Source organism: Zea mays, chromosome 5, assembly GCF_902167145.1.
Source record: "Zea mays cultivar B73 chromosome 5, Zm-B73-REFERENCE-NAM-5.0, whole genome shotgun sequence".
In the NCBI taxonomy this organism is placed as follows: Eukaryota; Viridiplantae; Streptophyta; class Magnoliopsida; order Poales; family Poaceae; genus Zea; species Zea mays.
Window position 1 is genome coordinate 221,939,367 of NC_050100.1, and position 21,752 is coordinate 221,961,118.

A 21,752-nucleotide genomic window follows, 5' to 3' on the forward strand; every position below is an offset into this window, starting at 1 on the left:
GAAAATATGTTGAGCTATATAGTTGTTGATATATTTGTTATATTGTGGATTGTGGTGTAAAATAAAAATAAACAACATTTGTAATGCTGGTCAAATTAACTTCCTAGAGGCCAATTGGGCCATAGGAAGTTAGCTGGCATAGGAAGTTAGTCAGCTAACTTCCTAGGGGCTACAGTCAGCCGTAGGAAGTTAGCCAGCTGACGGCGCTAACGGCGTGAAGCTACTAACTTCCGAGAGGCTTCTTTGGCTGTAGGAAGTTAACTAACTTCCTAGAGGGCTCTAGGAAGTTACGCTAACTTCCGACAAAAAATTTCCGAGAGCCAAACTTTCGACGGGATGGCTTAACTTCCGAGAGTTTAGCTAACTTCCTAGAGTTTAGGCCTAACTTCCTAGGGTTTAGGCTCTAGGAAGTTTACTATTTTGGTGTAGTGTTGTAGTGGCCATTTGAACAGTTGTGAACGATCGGCCGGTCGCAGCAACATTGGCGACGTTGTCTCGTCTGGTCACACGATCCATCAGCTAGCCATTCATCCATCAACCAGCTCACCAGCCGGGCAGCACAGCACCACCCTGTCGTCGTCGGGCAGATGAGATCACACCACTCCGGTTATTGGTCAGGCAAGCCACGCACGCGGCACGCCCTGTGCTGTGCGTCCCTCCATCGGCCTCGCTCCGTGTTCTCGTCACTCGTGGCGACGGTCTTTGTGTCCCGGACTCCCGGTGGGCCGGGCCGGGCCGCAATGCACTACAGCTCGAAATAGAGATGGCCTATTCTTCGCATAGCTGTTCCGTTGCCTTGCCCTTTTACATTACTGATCGTCGTCCCAGGTTCCCAGCGCATCTGCATTCATCCGCACTGCACTGCAGGGCCTGCTCTCCTATCCGATCCGGGGTCAGGTGGCCTCCATCACAAACCAACAATTCCATACGGTACTGCTGCTTGAATGGAAAGAGCACGCATGCATTGGAGTGCTGCCCCCGCAATGCAATGCAGGCCTGGAACCCTCGAAGCAGCTAGCTACTACCTGGCTGCTGGCCGCCCTAGCTACGTACTACTGTCGCCGTAGCGTACGGCGCCGTCTTCGTTATATTATTTGTCGGATACCATACCTAGATTACATCCCTAAACGTACCTAGACACCCAAGTAACAAAGGATCACATAACAAACGCGCTGCCAGCCTTCCAAGGCCACGCGAGACCACGATTCGTCCACCGCACCATTACGCTTCGTCCGAGCCCAACCTCAAGCGAACAATACCCTTGCGTAGGTTTGCGACTCACCCGAGGACACCCTCGGCCAGGAAACGCATGTCCGCCTCGCCCGAGGATATCTCGGGCCAGGTCTCAGTACGAGAGCAACTTCAGCCGATTTCTCCGACCCTAGGACATGCACATTTAATACAGTTATACAGCCGACCACCTACCCCGTCGAGCGCACCAAAGTCAATAAAGGGTGACAAGACCCCGGTCTATTCTATTCTTTTACTACCCACAATGACGGTCAAGGCGCGAATATCAAGCACTATTTCCCCACTCCTACTGATGTTCCAACCACTCTAATCGTGACTGCATACCAGCGTTCTGACCCGGCCTCGAGAGAAACCTCCATCTTGCCGGAGCTCGGCCTCGCCCAACTGCACCAACGGAGAAAAGTGCGATGTCTCCTGCTCTCCCGCCAACACCGATGAGACAGGATGGCTCAAACACACCCTTTTCGAAGGACATTCCTCCAACCATGCTGCTACAGGGCTTGGGCGCACCTCCGGTAGCAACACTTGTACGCTTGGGTTTTCTCCTTATGATGATTATAAAATGAGGAGCCCGGGGCCTTCAGAGCAGGGGAGGAGGAACACATCACTTCACCGCTCACTCCACTTCTGATATTGGCATCGACCTCAATCACACTTAGAGACTTGGAACCTACTCCCTCTCTCGACTAGCTTGCATCGCCTTACTATGAGCACCTAGGTGCAAGATAATATATATAACTCTCATCCCTTCTCGCTAGAAGTAGGACCTTCTCCTGCTCGAACCAGAATAAATCATGTGTCCTCTCGCATCAACCATCTGGACAGGGGCACGCATCACAAATTCACTTGTTGGTTAGGACTCTTGGGTCGAAACACCAACATTATTATTACGGCAGGCATAATGTCATGTAAATAGGGGTGATAATGAGCTCTAGATTTCACACTACAAGCTTTAAGGATCGAATCGGATTATGATCAGATCATATTCTTATTCATTTTTGAACTAAGATTATTTTAAGGCACTAACTTTTTGCAATTGACATTTGGATCGTGATCCATTAACATCCCTAGATGCAAAGCGTTTTTACGCAGGCACAGTGCTCGTTTTGTCTCGTGTACAAGTGTAGACAACTGGCATTATTAACCTACTAGCAGCGTAGACAAGTAGCTGCATATGCTGGAGTTACATTGTTTATGTTCTCTGCGTGGCTTGGCGCACCGTACGTAGCGCGGCCGGGTGTGCATGCCCGACATCGCGCGCAGGTAGTAGCTAGGTATCCTAGGGCCCTTTAATTTTCCCGTGTCTTTCTCTTTCGTCGATCGGGTAATATGAGGCCATGCCAGGACAAGCATGAGCATGGGGGCATGGGGCCACGGCCACCGCAAGACGACGACATGCATCTTGGTGTACGTAGATCTCACATGCATGCTCTCGTACGTACACGTACACAACCATTGGGACCGACACGGGCACGCACGCAGCAGTGCCATGATGCATGGCGTTGTTCGGAGAACAAAAGAGCGCTTATATATACCAGGCTAAACAAAATGTCTTCTCTTTTGTGATACCCTGATGGCGTTTGTGCAGAGCCTGTTTGACTGTACTAAGGCCCCGTTTGGTTACCCTCTCCTAAAGTTTAGTGACTAAATTTTAGTTACTTTTAGTCACTAAACTAGCAAACAGGGTGACTAAATGTCTTCTCCTAAACTTTAGTCCTTTAGTCACTAAGAGGTAGCTAAAAGTGACTAAACTTGGACTTTTACTGTTTGCCCCTCCTGTATTTCCCTTTGCTGGCGCCTGCTCCCCCTGGCTACTCCCCTCGCCTCGCAGGATCCGCCGATCCCCTCCAGTGGATCCGCGAGCGCCTCGCCGTCCCCTCCACTCGCCGTCCCCTCCAGTGGATCCGCCATCCCTCCACTCGCGAGCCACTCGCCAGCGCCTCACTCGCCGTCCCCTCCACTCGCCGCCCCCTCCAGTGGATCCGGCATCCCCTCCACTCGCGAGCCACTCGCAGCGCCTCACTCGCCAGCGCCTCCACTCGTCGTCCCCTCCACTCGCCAGCGCCTCCACTCGCCATCCCCTTGCCAGCTGCCGAGGTTGAAGGTCCACCCGAGATTCTCCACTCGTCGTCAAACAGGAGACACAGCAGGTTCATCTTCCCCCGCTGCCGAGGTCGATCCACTGTCGCCCCATATTCTATCGTCGATTGAAGGTTCGCCCGAGATCCTCGCTATTGCTTCCTCCCCGTAGTAGTCTCCTACTCTCCAGCAACCACAACCATGGCAAACCAAGGGCAAGGGTATCGAGATTATTTCTCTCAAGCTGCATCTTCTTCGGCTGATCGCTCCTTCTCGCCTCCCCCCACAGCTCCCAACACCGATGAGCTAGGCCTCTTTTCCCAGTCGGTGGTGGGCCCCAGACCCTTGGCTCCTTTGGTGACCATGGAAAACCTAGACCTCAACTCTCATATTGACAGCTTCTCGTTCCTTGGCACCTACTCGGGGTACATGCAGCCAGAAGGAGGTAGCAGCGAGCAAGGGGTTCCTCCTGTGGCCCCTGGTGGTACATCTCGCCACAGCGCATTCCATCCTCCTCGCCCTAACGAAAGTAGAAGCAAAAATAGCCATGGTCCTAACTCATTGAACAATGGAGCGGGATACAGCCGACAGTCATTACAATCTGGTCCCCAGGTTCCTGCTCCAGGGATTGGAGGCAGACGACACTCACTAGGATCTGGTCCCCAGGTTCCTGCTCCGGGGATGGGAGGTAGCCGACAGTCACTGGGATCTGGTCCCCAGGTTCCTGCTCTAGGAATTGGAGGCAGCCGACACTCACTGAGGTCCGGTCCCCAGGTTCCTGCTCCGAGGATGGAAGTAGGAGGTCGTGGGAGATCGAGGAACATCTCATTTCCTACAGAAGACATCGACACCCATGATGGAACAGAGGAAGATGATAACGCCTCCCAGTTGGTAATATCCAATTTCATGATCCAGTACAATATTTTGCAACTATTTTATGTTTGCTGTTCAGATTTCAGTTTGTTTAGATTCAGTTTATTTTATGTAGCTATTGTGATTTCAGTTTGTTTAGATTTGAGTTTAGATTTCAGTTTGTTAAGATTTCAGTGGATCTTTTTTTGTTGTTGTTCAGATTTTATTTATGCTTACTGCTATTATGTTTTCTGAAATAGAAATGCAATGACAAGGCAAATTGGACCGAAGCAAACACATATGTATTCTCTGAACTTGCACTTGAACAAATTAGGGCAGGGAATTGCCCCAATGGGACAATGTCAAATAGAGGTTACAAGATTATAGCACAAATTTTTTTTGAAAAGAGTGGCCTCTGGCATTCTACCAAACAATTCAAAAATAGATGGACTCAATGCAAAACTATGTACACTTTCCATGTGTGGTCACAAGCTGAAACAGGATTAGGCCGAAACCCAGATGGTACAATCTCAGCACCTGACAGTTGGTGGAAAAAACACACAGAGGTATTGTTATGTAATTTTTCTTCATTATAAGCATGTCATCATATCTTTTATTTTTTATTATGTAATATTTATCTGATTTTTAACTTTATTTTCTGGATTGTAGAAAAGGCAAGAGTGCAAGAAGTTCCGACACTACATACCTTTGTACCTGGAATACCTTCGGGAGATGTTCCATGGTTTTACTGTTGATGGACGCTCATCATGTATCCCTGGAGAAGCTACCTTTTCAATAGATGGAGATGCACAGGATAACATTCAAGACGTAGATGCAGATGCAGATAGCTTCCTGAACAGTCCGATGAGTACAAACAGTCATAAAAGGACGAGGAACACCTCCGATACCGCTTTAAATCCACCCAAGAAGAGCAAGAATCTAATGGTCAATATGATGAAGGGCTTGATAGACACCTTACAAGTTAATGGCACCGCCCAGAGACAAACCTTTGTTGAGATGACTAAACTTAAGGTAGAGGAGCAGAAAGTAGAAAAGCAACAGGTGAAAGAGGAGATAGAAAAATGTTTGAGACTGGTTGTGGATTGTGGAGCAACAGAAGAGTCAGAAGAGTATTGGGTGGCTACTAAGTTGCTTGAAAAAGAATACAACCGTACAGTATTTTCTAACTTCACAACAAATGAAGGAAAGTTGGCTTGGTTGAAGCGATGGTGCTAGGAATTCCGTGAATTCTAATGGAGTGGGTGAAGCTGTACAGGAATTTTGTGGTTTCATGAACGTTTATCTGTTTGTGTGAACCTTCTTATCTGTGGCTGTTATGCTCAAGCGCTTATGTGTGAACCTTGTTGTTTGTCTGCAACGTTTATGTGTGAACCTTGCTGTTTGTCTACAACGTTTATGTGTCAACCTTGCTGTTTGTGGTTGTGTTGTAGTGTTTATATTTGTGCTGCAAGAAGAACAAGTTTGTGCTACTTATATTTTATTGTGTGTCATATTTTAATGTGTATCATATCTGTGTACACAGGAAGATGGTGCTGAGGAGGAGATGCATTATCTGTGGACCTGTCAACAAATGAATAGCAACTACGCTATTGTTGGTGGCATACTTGGTATGTACCACTTTGACACATACATGAACAAATCAGAATATAGAGTACCAACAGAATCTGGTTATGAATGGGTAATGAAAACACTAGAAAATAGGACATCTTGCTTCAACATGTTTAGGATGAATAGGGATGTGTTCTATAAGTTACATAATGTGCTTGTAGAGTCATATGGCTTGAAGTCCACTAAGAAGATGTCATCAGTAGAGGCTTTAGGTCAATTTTTATGGATCTGTGGTGCTCCTCAAAGCATGAGACAAGCTGAAAATCGATTTACTAGGTCCACCAACACATGTAGTAGGAAGTTTGGTAAAGTATTGTGTAGTGTTAGTAAGCTTGCAGCTGATATTATTAGGCCAGTAGACCCTCAATTTAGGACAGTGCATCATAGGCTACAATCTCCTCGGTTTTCTCCATATTTTGATAATTGCATTGGAGCAATAGATGGGACACATGTACCTGTCATAGTGCCAACAACAGCTGTAGTACAACATACGGGAAGACATGGATACACGAGTCAGAATGTGTTGGTCGTACGTGACTTTAATATGAGATTTACTTTTGTCGTGGCGGGATGGCCTGGCTCAGTTCATGATATGAGGGTGTTTAAGGATGCACTTGACAAGTATGGCGACAAGTTTCCACATCCACCTCAAGGTACCATAATGTTATTTTCTCTTATTTCACATAGCTTTAAATGTTTCCGGTTAACTGACAAATTTATTTTAATGTGAAGGCAAGTTCTATCTTGTGGACTCAGGATATCCAAACCGACCGGGTTACCTTGCACCTTATAAAGGAACAAAATATCATCTTCCGGAGTATAGACAAGGACCAATGCCTAGAGGTAAGAAAGAACTCTTCAATTATGCCCACTCTTCACTTAGAAATGTCATCGAGAGATCTTTTGGAGTTCTCAAAATGAAGTGGAGGATTTTGCTACAATTACCAAGTTATCCGATAGCAAAGCAAAGCCAAATAATTATCGCTTGCATGGCACTTCATAACTTTATTAGAGAGAGTGCTATGATGGATGAGGACTTCGATATGTGTGACCATGATGAAAACTACATTCCATTGTCGGGAGCATCATCTTCTCAAGGAAATAGAGATAATCCACGTGATGGGGATGAAGATCAAAATATGAACCAGTTTAGAGATTGGATCGCCGATGGTTTGTTTAGTAGAGCATAGATTACTACTCATTTTATATGAATTGTAATAAAATAGTATTGTATTGCATGAGATCAAAATATGTATCAGTTTAGAGATTGAATTTTATATGAATTTGTAATAAAATAGTATTGTACTGCATGAGGATTACTACTCATTTTATATGAATTGTGTGCTCGTTTCAGACTGTTTTTCCAGAATGTTTTTTTAAAACTGTGCTTCAAACAGTGCTGTTAAACAGTGTTCGGATGGCAGCTAGACTGTACTGAGATTTTGGGCATTGAACAGGGGCAATTCAGTCTTTATGTCCAGTAATAATAGCTGTGTGCAAAGTTTTAGTCACCGGAACCAAACGGTAGATTTTAGTGACTAAAATTTAGTCACTAAAGTTTAGTCCAACTAAACTTTAGTAGTACCGAATCCAAACAGGGCCTAAGGTGGGAGTGAGACCGACCCATGCCCAAGGGGAAAATATAGCAGGATCTATCTAGGGGAGGTACTTCTAGGTTAGTTTGGAAGCCACAAAATTAGAGAAGATTAAAGGGACTAAAATCTCACTCTTATTCAATTTTTAAATAAGAGGAAGATTTTAGCTCCTCTGATCCACTACGATTTTGTGGATCCCAAACTAACCCCTCCAGTCCTACCGTACAGAAGAGGGAGTGAGAGTAAGGGTGAGGTAGAGACATATTCGAAAAGCTGATAGCACAAATCTAGTTACCCTCCTACCCTAGCGGCCTCTTTAGATTCTTGTGGTAAATAGTTTGTCGACTAATTTTATCACTTAACCTCTAAATAGGCCGACTAACAAATTGCCTAATTGTTAGCCGAATTGTTGGCAAACAGTTTGCCATTAGTTATTTGACTTTGCTAATAGATCGTATAAAAACACCTATTAATCAAGTCTCCAAACACACACTGGCTAGTTTTGGTAGCTAATTATTTACCAGCTAATTGTTAGACACTGTCAAACAATAAGCTAGTAGCACTGAAACAGGGCCTTATACTGTTGCGGACTAATGGTCCAAAGCGATAATTAAGCGAGCAGCACTCCTACTCCTACTCGTACAGTGCAGGGCGCGCAGGGCATCTTGCTCGGGCCTCTGGCAGCGCCATTAATCTCTGATCTACCACTAGCACTAGCAGGAGGGACAAGCTAGACTGCCTCAGGTCAGGTAGCAGGCGAGTACTTCCACGCAGGAAACTGTTAGGCCGTTAATGACACACGCTATCATTCTACCTGCTACTAGTCCCCAGCTGATTTTTAAGTAGTAGTACTGGTATAGCTTCTGTACTGTACAGGGCACACGGCAGCGGCAGCGGCAGCAGCAGCTGAACGAGATTAGAAATATGATTAGGCGTAAATCAACTCATGGGACGCGAGGGGGGTGGCAGCGGCATCATTCTCGTCTGCCCCTCGCGGGGGGACACCACAGCCCGATGCCGCTGCACCTGCACGCTCTGCTCGCTCGCTCGCTGCTGCCGGCCGACGTGGACAGAGAGAGAGACACGCACAACTGACAAGCGATCCGGGCCGGGCTACAGGGAGGGGAAATTATTGGGCCCTGACGGCCTGGTGTTTTTTAATCGGGTCAAATTGGCAGCGTCGGCAGCCGGGCGTGACGAGACGAGAAATCGCTTTCGTCGTCTTCTTTTTTCGGTTCGACGTGCGCGTCTCTCTGTAATCTGTATGCAGTGAAGAAAGCCGAAAGTCGACACTTATGTGGACTCGCGCATACGTACGTACGTACGTAGACTAGTGCATGTCCCGCATGTGAGGTGGCACACGAACTGTTTCCATATCGACACACTGTATTCATCCATATCCGCAATAGTGTACGCGTTGATTATTTACAGTGGGCGTGGTATCCATATCGATCGATCTGATGGCAGCACGCTAGCAGAGCAAAGGTATGGGCTGCATATCCATCCATCTGCAACTGCAACACATGTATAGACTATAGTATGTATGTACACAATGTTTTTGAACGGCCTGTGGACAGCTAGCGTGTCTGCGTGTGCACGTGTCGTCTCTCTATGACACACGCAGAGGCAGAGAGAGAGAGAGAGAGAGAGAGAGAGAGAGAGAGAGAGAGAGAGAGAGAGAGAGAGAGAGAGAGAGAGAGAGAGGAAAGACTAGTAATAAATGTACATATAGCCTGGATTGGTACAGTATAGGTAGCCAATTGCATGCAGCAGGCTACTGCGTAGTGTACGCGCGCGTCAAGGCTAGTTGCATCTTGACTCTACTCTTGCTCCTTACCAAGGCAGGGCGAGCCATGATCCGTCTCCTCTCCTCTCCTCTCGCCTTGTCAACGTTGCTTGCGGCGTACCACCGCCATCCACTTTTGCATCCTGCTACCTAGGCTAGCTAGCAGTACTTCCAGATCGATCTGGCCGTGGCCGGCCATGACGAACCATCCGCCATCGTCTTTAATTTGTTGTTTTAACTTTGGTAGGTTCATTTCGACGCGACCTTGCTGTAATGCGTGCAGTGCATGTTCACGCATACTCTCTCATTGCTCAGTCTCTCTTGGACACTTGTGCAGCTTTTGTTTTGAGCGAACCCAACCACGCGACGCGCGCGGGCGGGGCGTGGCGTGAGGACGAGGGAAACCGAATGTGTGTAGCAGCCGCAGCCGCAGCCAGAAAGGGGGAGCGCCGCGCCGCGCGACTGCGAGCCATTTATGGCCTTGGTCATCTCATCCCTACGGCCACGTACCACCAGTGCAGCAGCAGGCACAGGCAGGCGGGGGTGACGGCTCGGCGCGCGCGCCCTTCTCCTTCTCAATCTCGGCTCCTCCTCCGCCTCGCGCACTCTCTCTCCTTCTGCGGCTCTGCTGCCGACTGCACGAGACGCACGAGCTGACCTGCCAAGGCCGGAGCGCACACTATTAATGGCGGCGTAGCGTAGCTCAACTGCCCCCTCCTTCCCTCTCCCTCCCATCCCTCCCCGCGCCGCAGAGCCACCAGCCACAGCGAGCGTAAATGATGCCACCACCCCACCCCGCACAGGGCACACCACCACCACCTCCTCGCCCGATCCAATGCCCCATTATTACCGCGACGACCACCCCACAGCTAGCTAGCCAGTAGCCACCACTACCACTAGCAATACCTGAGCGCGCGGCCCTCCGCTCGCTCTCCACCCTCCAGGCCGGCAGCCATCCGGCCGGCCACGATAAATACGCAGCAGCAGCTCGCGTACTGCGTACACACCGTCGCGAGCTAGCTAGCTGCTAGCCACACCACACCTTTCTCTGCCCACGCACAAAAGCCATGGCGACGACGCGGCCTCGCGGTGAGGGTGGGGCGGCGAGCGGCGCGCTGGTCATGGCGATCGTCGTCGTCGTCGCCATCGTCCTGCTGCTGCTGCCATATGGAGCCGGCGCGGAGGAGTGCGAGGACGGCATGAGCACCCGGGCGCGCGCGGGCGACCGCGTGGAGGCGCTGCCGGGGCAGCCGGCGGTGGCGTTCGCGCAGTACTCCGGGTACGTGGCGGTGGACCGGGACCGCGGCCGCGCGCTCTTCTACTGGCTGACCGAGGCCGTCGGCGACGACGCGGCCGCCAAGCCCCTCGTGCTCTGGCTCAACGGAGGTTAGTCAGTGACCCCTCCACCTGCAGTCAGAGCTTATTAGCTCATTTTTTTCATGCAATAATCAGCAATCATGTGGTTCCTCGCTCGTCCTCCGTGGTCAACGACGATGCCATTGCATGATATGATGTTACCATCATATGGGAGTTATTACGTCGTCCTCGAGATCAGTCAGTCAGTCGGTCTTTCCATGCGAGGGAAGATAGCTAGCTAGCTACGGAGCTCTTTTTCTTACCTTTGCTGTGGGGGGTTTTGGAGTATAAGTATTTTTTTTAAAAAAAAAACGTGACCAAGACAAAGCTTTTCAAAGCTTTTTGACACGGACTCCAAAGTTCAAACTGCCTGTCATCTCACCACACGCCTTGCCGGTTGCCTCTTCCTTCCCAACGGAGAAAAAGTACCTACCATTCTGTTGCTCCTCCTCCTCCCAGCTCCTCTACGTACCCTCCGTTCTCCTCTGACTCCAAGCAAGCAACTACTACCGTAGCGCGCGTGTGTGTGAGAATTAGTGGTCGCTGCGTGCATGAGGAAGGTACGTCCTAGAGAGTAGTACAGTGTGCAGCGCAGTACGTAGTAGTAAATGGGGGTGAGTAAATGTTGCGAAGAGACGTGACCACGGCCTGAACAAACATTACATGTGTGTGTGCATGGTCTGCAGCAGAGGTGCAGGAGCTAGCTGCCTATAGCCTACTACGTGCCGGCGTTGTCTTGCCCTTTTTGTTTTGGCCTCTTGGAATGAAGCGACCGAAGCCTATAGGCGGTGTACTTATTGCTACTAGCTACTAGCTACTAATACTACTAGTAGTGTGATGGAGAAGGGGACAACAAAGCCACCATGGATTAGGACAGTACTGCTGCCTCACAGTTACTTATAATTAAGTACTCCTATCTGACAAACCTAAGTACACAATGTTTGCATCATTAGTAGCTCCTAGTATGCCAAAAGCACTGCCGAGCCTTTTTTTTATCATACTACTACTATTAATCACCAGACGGCGGCGGCGGCGGCAGCAGCAGCTGTGGTGTCGCTTCTGCGGCGTTCGCTTGCTGCTGTACGTACCAGGCCGGTGTCGATCCGCCAGATGTATGCATGTGACACTGGCACAGTAGTACTCTACTATATCCGAGTCGACTCCTCCTACTCTCTATCTATCAACCGTGCTTGGTTCGTTCGGTTGCAACTCGTGTCCGATCGACGTTGCATTCAGATTCTCTTCATGTGATTATTCGGTATTATTCAGACGGGAACGGGACACGACACGACTCTCTTGTTGTACCAAATTAATGCTAGTCGTAAGCTCCAACCAGGGGTTTCTTGGATCCCAGCCCAGGCGATCTGACTGACTGTTTTTGCCAGTAAAACCCTCTGATCTCTCACTCACTCGCACGCACACCACTGCTGCCTGCACTGGTTCTGGTAGCATTATTTGCTGCCGCTGCACGTACCTGGCGCGTGGCTGTGTGCAATGCATGCAGGCGCCAGCAGCAGCGTTGCCGTCCGCGGCAGCATCGCCGCCCAGCGCCAGCAGCTGCAGCCATGCATGAATGAATGAATGATGAGATAATACCAACAGTAGTATCGGGCGGGAAAAAAAATCTCTTCGGGTTCCTCGTCGCTCCCTCCATGCTCCATCGCAGATCCAGAGTCACTCTGAACGTGAATGGACTGAACCTGATGAATGCCGCGAAGCAGCAGGCAGGCAGGCAGCGTCCTTGGAGATCGACGCAATCTTAGCCACAGGCCGCGTATAGGTGTGCGTACCGCATGCGTGATGCGTCCGTGGTGGCCGTGACCCGGTGACTCAGCCCCAGGTCCCCCAGCTGAGCTCTCCTCTCAGCAGAAGATCATGTGACCGCGCGAGCGAGCGGCACGGCAAGCAGCCAAGCAGGGGCCCGAGACTGCGGCGGAAACGAAATGATGATGAAGCTGCTGCCTGCTGGCGGCCTGCGTCTGCGTGCGTGACTGATGGATCGTGGGAGATGGCTGGCCCAAACCCCAAAAGCTCCGCGTGTAGCTAGGGCCGCGGCACCACCACCTTTTGGCTGTTTGTTTTCGTCGTAAATCTCCGTCCCGCTGGGCGCGCTGCCGGAGTCGCCGTCGCCCAGCCCCCAGCCGATTATTCTTATTCTCTTTGCTTCGCCTCGCCTCCTGTCGTCGTCGTCATCATCATCGCCCCCGGCTGCTAAACACCAACAAGTGCCCTTGCCCCACATGGCCACCCACATTACCCCACAACCGGCAGGGCACGGGCAACTTGACATGCATGGCAACGACGCACAGGCACAGCAGCTTGCTCGATCGCTCGGTGTCACTGCGTGTGTTCGTGTGGTGCTTGCCTCTGTACTACTGCACTGCACGCACACACGCAGGGATGCAGAGGGCCACTCCCACTCGCATCGCATGCGTGTGTGGCCTTCTTCTTTTTTCCCCTGCTGGGTGCTGCTGCCACCCAAAAGCAAAGCTAAGAACGGCCATGCCATGCGTATATATATATAACCCAAATAGCACATTAGCAGAACCGTCAAAGCACATATATACATGCCTGCCGTCGTGCTACAGTACTACACCGCAGTGGGGCATGGTGGCGCGCGAGGGAGAGTGAGGGCCAGCGCGCCATGCCCGCGCGACACGCACTGGCCAGTGGCAGTGGCACAGGCACACCCCCACGATCTCCCCACCTGGGTCCTGGGCTCCACAGCTGCATGCCTCGCCACCGCCAGTCGCCACCACCATGGAACGGACGGCTACGGTGGACTTGTTTGCTCTCTTTGACTCGGTGCCTGCCTCGGGAAACGTGGTCTCTACATGCTTCCGCTTCCGCCTATATGCATATGCATTGCCTGCTATAGTACCAGCTGTGTAATAGTATGTACAGTTCTGATGGCCTGGCACTGGCAGGTCCTGGATGCTCGTCGGTGGCGTATGGAGCGTCGGAGGAGATCGGCCCGTTCCGGATCAAACCAAACGGGACAGGCCTGTTCCTCAACAAGTACTCATGGAACAGAGGTGAGAAACAAAGAAAGAAAGAAAAAAACCCTTAAAACTCTTAATTAATCAACATCAACGACTGCCCGTTCCCTTGTGTTGCAGAGGCAAACCTTCTGTTCCTCGAGTCGCCCGCGGGAGTCGGCTTCTCCTACGCCAACACCACCTCGGACCTCAAGACGTCGGGCGACGAGAGGACCGGTACGTACGTAGTGAACTCTGCTGCTGGGCCATCGAGCTAGCTAGCAGCTAGCTCCTCAGACTCTGACGATGCCTGAAATGAAACGCCATTAGCAGCTGTGTCACTGGTCAGGTAGTCCCAGCTAGCTGACGCCGTTGCGAAATGTGAATTGTTGGCTGCAGCTCAAGACGCGCTGCAGTTCCTGGTCAGCTGGATGTCACGGTTCCCGCAGTACCGGCACCGAGATTTCTACATCGCCGGAGAAAGCTACGCGGGTGAGTCATGTCACTCGCTGCCATTGCTGATCCACAGGGACACACACCAGCTAGCTGTCCAAGAGTTTTCTTTTTTTTTATGCTTCAATCTGTTCACTTTGCTTGCTTCCACAGGCCACTACGTCCCCCAGTTGGCAAGGAAGATCGTCGAGTACAACGAGGCCTCGCCTCACCCCTTCATCAACCTCAAGGGAATCCTTGTGAGTATCGTATCTATGCATGCTGCTGCCAAACACGAGCAGGCCGCCGGCCGGCCGGCTCCAGTCTAATCTTAACCCCTCCAAAAAAAAAACACCGATCAGGTGGGCAACGCGGTGACCGACAACTACTACGACAACATCGGCACGGTCACCTACTGGTGGACGCACGCCATGATCTCCGACCGCACCTACAAGGCCATCCTCAGGTGGTGCAACTTCAGCAGCAGCAGCATCTCGCGCCCCTGCAACCGCGCCATGAGCTACGCCATGAACCACGAGTTCGGGGACATCGACCAGTACAGCATCTACACGCCGTCGTGCGCCGCCGCGGCCAGGGCCAACGCCACCGTGCTCAGGTTCAAGAACACCCTCGTCCGCCGCCGCCGCTCCTCCGGCTACGACCCCTGCACGGAGACCTACGCCGAGAGGTACTACAACAGGATGGACGTGCAGAGGGCGATGCACGCCAACACCACGGGGATCCCCTACAGATGGACTGCCTGCAGGTATCCACATACAGCTTCTTTTCGGTTGTTGCCAGGCCATTTAATTTAAGAGTGCCACTGAATGTTGTTGTTGTTATTTCCCTATACTGTCAGTGATGTGCTGATCAAGACATGGCAAGATTCAGAGTTCTCCATGCTGCCGACGTACAAGAAGCTGATGAAAGCAGGATTGAGGATATGGGTGTTCAGGTAATCGATCAAGAGTCTAAATCTGAAACGGGAAAATTATATATACTTGCTACTTGGTCGCATAACAACACTATGTGACCTGGCAAAACTGCAGCGGCGACACAGATTCAGTCGTCCCGGTGACCGCGACGAGGTTCGCCATCAGTCATCTTGGTCTGAAGATCAAGACCCGCTGGTATCCATGGTACTCAGCTGGACAGGTACGGAACTTGCCATTGCTGCTGTTGTTGCTTGTAACGTCTTCCGAGTTTGGGGCGCATGTGCAGGTAGGAGGATGGTCTGAGGTGTACGAAGGGCTCACGTTTGCGTCGGTGAGAGGCGCAGGGCATGAGGTGCCGTTGTTCCAGCCCAGGAGGGCGTTCAGGATGTTCCGGTCGTTCTTGGCCGGGGAGCCATTGCCCAAGTCCTGAAGGTTCCTGACATGTGACTGAGGCCATGCATGCCTACCTGATCATGTCTAGCTACGGTCCTGACGGGTGAGAAGGTGACGTTCCCCAGGTAGAGAATGACTTGTTGATAGGCGCGCAGTTCATAGCTGAGGAGTGATTGATTGGTCTCGGGAGAAGGATGTAGAGAATAATAAGGATGGCTATGTTATGCCATGGAAACCCATGAGCATTGCAATGATTAGCGAATAATTTTCAGTGATCTCACTCTCAAGTGCTTATGTTATGTTATGTTATGCCATGGAAACCCATGAGCAATGCGACGAATAAATTTGAAGGATCTCACTCTTGAACCAAATATGTTTCATCGCAACGCAGTTTTCACATCGTGATTCTTTGCCCCTCCAATTAGAAACGTAGGGTGTTTTAGGATTCTCGCTGTTCAAGTTCTTTAGCGTGGCTCGTCAACACTGGTTGATGTTACTAGACTCATCATCATAGAAATTACTTAGTAATAATTTATAGTTCTCTCTATGTGAAGTACTATACGTTTACAAAATTTTAAGTTATACTGTTATATTGGACATAGTGTTTCTTATGGTTGTTATGGTGGTGATCGGTACTAATAAGGGAGCTTAAGGAGGCCGATCGAAGGCCTTGCCTACGACCGAGTAAGAGATAAGGATTTTTCTTCTTAATTCTTGTTTAATTAGATTGATATATATCTCTTCTTACATAGAGCGGCTTATTTGACCTGTATGAAATATCATAACCAAATTAATCTAATTTATCTTTTTTCTTATCCTAAGTAACCAAATCAACCTAACTTGTCTTTTTTTCATTATATCCTAACTAAATCAATCTAACTTTTTTTTTCCTAGCAAACCAAACCAATCTAATCTATCTTTTCGAACAAACCTATAATCTTTCCGATTAAGTTTATCCTCGCGCTATACTGGTGACCATGACTATAGACGTCGATGTTCTCCTAGAGACACGAGGCTTAGAGAACACCATTCATACGACAGAGTTGCATGTATACAACCACCTGGATCCCATGGCATGGCCTAACCGCTATCGAGACCTAGGAGTGGTCACAATCGCAAACGATGATCCACGAAGGCACCCTTGCTGAGGTTGGTGGGGAATGTGGCGACGTTATATAGTGCGTGCCTACAAGGGACACCATACATTCTCCCTATCATATATATGTTGGTCTGCGCCACATCAGGAAGAGATGATCCACGAAGGCGCCTAAAAGGAGGTGCCTCAAGGTCCACAACAGGTGCCCCGACGAGTGAATGTTGCTCGCAATAGTTAATAGTTGAGCTTGTTCAAAGGTCCTCTTTATCGTCGTAGATGCTCTTTATCGTCGTAGATGGAGAAGGACATAAACCGCGTCGTGTCGTATGCCATCACACGGCAAGAAAAAACCTTAGGCCTTGTTCGTTTGTGCCGGATTAGTGGGTTGGAACGATTCCTAACCGGATTGCTTCTCTAATTTATATAAACTTTGATTAGCTGGAACGATTCTGGGTGCAATCCGACAGAAACGAACAAGCCCTTAGGGTATGTACGACAATCTCTATGGAAAGTTAGGTGGATAGGTGGACTATCGGGCTTCCAGAGCCATGCGAACTGCTGGACGGCCATGGCGCTCAATTCTGTTGAGAGTGACGTGAAAACTGTTTTAGAAAAAAAAATTCACTTGTAAGTATTATTATTGAGAACTGTAAATACTAGTACAGAAAAATAGCAGAAAACTACCTCCATTAGTTTACCCATCCATTCTCCTGTTTTATCTTTTATTATAGTGCAACATGGTGTTTTTTGGTGACCTGCCGGCTGCCGGCTGCCGGCAGAAGGGGCTAGAAGGGCCTCCGCGGCCCATGGGCGTTCCTGGGCTGTGGCTTTCTAGGTGACACGGCTCGCTTAACGTGGAGCCAACCTGCCAGTGGGCACGTCACCTGTGACGATTTCTCCTCACAGGAACGTCTGTCTGGCTCTTCCCGGTGGCCAGTTTCGCGCCACGCCGGCCACACGCCCATACGTACCACGCTGTCACTCATCAGTCCGTCACGCTCACCAACTCACACACACTTGTGTGGTGGCCACAAGTCCAAAACGCATGAGCTACGTGGCTCACCCCAGTTCGAGACGGATGAGATTCCAACTGGTGCTCTGCGGACGGAAGCAAAAGCAACGTCTCCGGAGGAAGGAGTCACGGGAAGATCAGTTCCGATGCAGCTTTCTTTTGGGCGGGGGCACAAACACAAGGAACAAACGTTATTTCACTGGGCAGAGACGCGTTACAAATGCCCACAGCGGCAGCCGGAAGGCGACAGGCATGGCTTGACCGCGACCAGCACGCCGCTGCTTTCTTTCAGGGAAAGGAGGACCCGACACCACTACCCATGCTGATTATTCTATCACAACGGTATCACATGCCAAGAGGCGCTCTGCAGTTTGCAACTATGGAATGGTAGCACAAAAGAGGAGGAACAAAATAAAAACGCATGGAAAGGCATTGTGATACGAGGGGAGGTATGGGTTTTGTTCACGACGAGGACGAGTTGTTGAGAACCCACTCCACCAGGGTGGAAACGCCGAACCCGGTGGCGGCCCGCTTCTTGTCGCTCCACACTGGCCCGGCCATGTCGATGTGCATCCACTGGACCTTGTCGTCGACGAACTGCAACAAGGGAGGGACACAAAAGCGGCGTTCATGCCGTTACCACTGCTCTGGAAGTCTGTCCTGTCAAAGTGTTCACTATCGTGGCGGATTCTTAATCTCTCACCACTCCAATGGTCCTATCGCTGTGATCAAATTTCATAATGTATTTAGGCGTGTCAAAAGAAAAGAAAAAAACAAACAGAAATGTACCTGTTTCAGGAACAGCGCGGCGGTAATAGAACCTCCCTGCCTGCCGCCAGTGTTGACCATATCAGCCACGCCAGACTTCATAGACTCCCAGTAGCTCTCTTCCAGCGGGAGTCTCCAGAACTTCTCGCCGGATACCTCGGAAGCAGCGGCAACCTCCTTGGCAAGCTCGTCGCTCGGCGTGAAAATTCCTATCGAAAACAAGTCTTTCAGTACGCCGCAGAAACAGATTAATCTAGCGCTCCATGTTCACAGCATGAGAAGCCAGATGGTGCAGGTGGGATTATGGGATGCATGGGCTAAACTTTCGTCGAGCTTACCGGCAATGCTAGGCCCGAGTGCGACAACGCAAGCGCCGGTCAGCGTTGCCAAATCAATAATCTGCAATTGGTAAATACAGATGAGTCAGTCAACTAACTCAACATTAGTAAGCAACATGCGGTCCACTTGTATAGCCTTCCACCAAATGATGAGTTGATGACAAAGCATCTTAAGAGCTTAATAGAGCAAATCTAAATCAAACTAACTCTGGGTAACCAATCCACTGCACCTCTAAATCGTTTTAGGTTTCTCGTTGTTTAAAGGAAAGTTTTAGGGGTCCTCGTTCAAATTCTTCAGCTTGGCTCATCATCAACACTGGTTCGTGTCACTAGATTCATCGTCATATAAATTGCTCAGTAATGATTTATGAGTGTCTCTATTTAAAACATCAAAGTGTTGTATTGTATTGGAGATCGTGTCAATGTCCTAAATGTCTTACCGAATCAGAGGGGGTGAATTGATCATTTTCCCACATGAGTGGGGCTACATTAGAAACACACTAAATGGCAGCATGTATAGAAAACTTCCAAATGAAGCTTCATTACCTTTTCAACACCTTGGTTGCAAGCATAGACCAAAGCATCAGCAAGTGTTAGCCTTCCTTCTGCGTCAGTGTTATTTACCTGAAATACGTTCAAAAAGCAAAAGTTTAGTGAAAACTAGCAGACATGGAGCAGAAGGACTATGATCTATGACTGCTAAAAGACTACATTCCGAACGAGCAGATCCCTTATAACAAAGCTTCATGAATCATGCACGTTCTGGTCATTTATAACAAGTTGGAAAAAAAAAACATACCTCAATTGTCTTCCCATTGGAAGCAGTTACAATGTCACCAGGTCTCATGCCTGTGCCACTGATCATATTTTCACAGGCAGCGACTATAAAGTGAACCTGTGAGAAGGGGAAAAAAACATAGAAATTTAACAGATAAACTAATATGGGTAAAACCTCTACATCTATACAGCTAGGCGGCTGTGAAAAATGAAGTACCTCTACTCCAGGAGGCTTGATTTGTCCCAAAGCTTTAGCTGCACCAAATACAGCTGCAGAGCCTCCCATGTCAAATTTCATCAGCTCGATGCTGCAGCCTGGCCCGGTCTTAATGTTGTAGCCACCACTGGATTCATTGGCAAACCAAGCATAAGAAAAATAACAAACGGTTCCATCTACTTGTCTACTTCTAACTTTTCATAAACCCACTAAATATGTGGCAAGTACTACAAACCTGTCAAAAGTTAAACCCTTCCCAACAATAGCCAGCTTTCTCTTGACGTTCCCATCAGTGGGTTTGTAGCACAAATGGATGAAGTGAGGAGGGTTAGCAGAAGCTGCAGCAACTCCCAAGTAGGAACCCATCTTTAGTTCTTTGCATTTCTCTACATCTAGTACTGTGGCAGTGAACACATCACTGTAAGTAGAAGCGATCTTTGACGCCTCCTCCGCAAGCACAGCTGAAAGAATGAAGGATGACAGCGATAAGTATACTGGCAACAAATTTATGAAGAACAATAAAAAAGTTTGGTGAAAAATCTACTGACCAGGGGTAAGGACATTTGCAGGAGAGTTCACAAGCTCTCTTCCGAATATCACACCCGACGAAAGATCATTAGCATACTTAAGTTTCTGATCCACCTCTGCACCAGAACCCAGTCCAATAATATCAACCTGTTTCAGGTGCACCTTTTTCGATTCAGATTTGTATCTGCTGTCCTCATACAACCCCAGCACGGTTCCTGTGATTCAGACCGGCAGAAATTTCAGCATCCATCCACTGCACTCCATAACCATGACATCAGAGAAGAAAAAGGAGCGTGTGCAAGAGAATCAAGTACCAGAAGCAACTGCTGCTGCAGCAGTCAGCTTGAACTCTTCCTGGATCCCACTGGGGGAGGCAAGAACGATTGCAGCGCTGCTAGCTTGAGCGGCCTTGGCAACAGACGCGACAGACTCGCCGAGGCCTCGGCTAGCGGCGGCGGTGGACGGGGCGCTCTGACCAAGACCGATCAGGCCCACCCTCTTGAAGCCCTGCCCCGCGAGGCGGAGGACCACCGACTGCCCCGTCTTCCCGGTGAAATCTTCCTCTGCCGCAGCCTCCGACAGGAGGCCGCCGAGCTGGCCGTCCAGCTTCTTCAAGACGGCATTCTCGAATTTGGAGTCCGCGTCCTTGGACAGATCCTTCTCCGTGACGGCGACAGCGAGAATATCGCCCTTCCACTCGGAGAATTCGATGTCTTTCGCGGAAAAGGTGACCTGGAAGAACGACAGGAGAGCACAGGTTGAAGCTCTGTCGCTTCAGGAGGATAGAAGCGACTAACTTCCCAAGGATCAAACCGATAAATCTTAGGCGAAGATGTGCGGTTTTGGAGAAGGGAAAACGCTAATTCTGATCTCGATCTAGCGCTTGTTTTAGCGCGGCGAACGTCAGCCACGATCAAGTCAACACACGACAGTATCAGCAGGTTTTGTTGGAGACGGGTTGTAGGCACACTGACAAAGCAGGCGAATCCACGAACAATTCGAAGCAGTGCTGGATGGAAGCCTCATCCAGAGGCAGGAACGCACGCGAGGTTACACAGATGACAGACCTGAGGCGGCTCGACGGCGTTGGGCTTGGTGAGTCCGAGAGCGGGTTCGGCGGCCGCGGCCGCAGCGGCGGCTGTGTGCCCCATCCGGGTGCGGTGACCGAGCGGGTGGCGGGCGAGGGACGGTAGTCTGCGCGACGACGACGACGACGACGACGCGAGTGCCGCGGGCGGCGCGCGGGACACGCTGAGGCGGCGCGGCAGGCGGCGGAGGAGCCTGAAGGCGAGCACGGCGGCGGAGGTGGTGGTGGATGCGGCGGCGGTGGCCATAGAGGCAGCGCGGAGGCTTGGTATATATCGGCCGCGGTTGCGTCCCCAGCCGTCCGATCGGGACGGCCCCTCTTGTATGCGTCAGCCACTCCGGATACGGGATGGCTGTGGCTGCCCTCCGCTCTCCACGTCGGTGCCTCCTACGTCGTGCCTCTGCCTTGTGGGACCCTATACAGCTTGGCCCACATGCCAGTGAATGGTTTCTTTGCCTACGAGCTTGTCGTTGGAGAGGACGGGAGGCGTGTGCTCGTCGGAGCATAGCGTGCACCTCGAGGAGTCCTGCTCAGAAAAACAAAGAGTGTAACAGTCTGTACATTTTTCAGAGTTCTGGATCGGATCAGGATCAGGTTTTTATTGGGTTTGTTTTACGGAGAAGCGCGACGACGTAGGAATGGG

The 21,752-nt window shown here is 50.1% G+C and overlaps 2 protein-coding genes across 4 annotated transcripts; one reads left to right on the forward strand and one right to left on the reverse strand.

Annotated features, from left to right (window-relative positions):
* Nucleotides 1–9,713: 9,713 nt before the first annotated feature.
* On the forward strand, nucleotides 9,714–15,657 carry LOC100284338 (uncharacterized). Of its 2 annotated transcripts, NM_001367186.1 has the most exons (9): nucleotides 10,194–10,578; nucleotides 13,476–13,583; nucleotides 13,668–13,763; nucleotides 13,926–14,018; nucleotides 14,133–14,218; nucleotides 14,321–14,724; nucleotides 14,818–14,913; nucleotides 15,008–15,113; nucleotides 15,180–15,565. In NM_001367186.1, exons 1-9 carry the CDS (start codon nucleotides 10,260–10,262, stop codon nucleotides 15,321–15,323), a joined length of 1,452 nt encoding a protein of 483 aa, NP_001354115.1. In that variant the 5' UTR covers nucleotides 10,194–10,259; the 3' UTR covers nucleotides 15,324–15,565. The 2 variants fall into 2 exon arrangements, with proteins under 2 accessions (XP_035823968.1, NP_001354115.1); XM_035968075.1 differs by having other exon boundaries at nucleotides 9,714–10,578; nucleotides 15,008–15,657.
* A 1,905-nt stretch (nucleotides 15,658–17,562) lies between these two features.
* LOC100381923 (uncharacterized) lies at nucleotides 17,563–21,576 on the reverse strand. Of its 2 annotated transcripts, none has more exons than XM_023300030.2 (10): nucleotides 21,090–21,576; nucleotides 20,337–20,754; nucleotides 20,043–20,237; nucleotides 19,730–19,955; nucleotides 19,495–19,621; nucleotides 19,300–19,395; nucleotides 19,047–19,124; nucleotides 18,501–18,561; nucleotides 18,184–18,371; nucleotides 17,563–18,116 (listed from the first exon to the last, which is right to left on the reverse strand). In XM_023300030.2, the coding sequence occupies exons 1-10, from the start codon at nucleotides 21,354–21,356 to the stop codon at nucleotides 18,111–18,113; spliced, it is 1,662 nt and encodes a 553-aa protein (XP_023155798.2). In that variant the 5' UTR covers nucleotides 21,357–21,576; the 3' UTR covers nucleotides 17,563–18,110. The 2 variants fall into 2 exon arrangements, with proteins under 2 accessions (XP_023155798.2, NP_001341309.1); NM_001354380.1 differs by having other exon boundaries at nucleotides 17,577–17,991; nucleotides 21,090–21,350.
* Nucleotides 21,577–21,752: the final 176 nt, after the last annotated feature.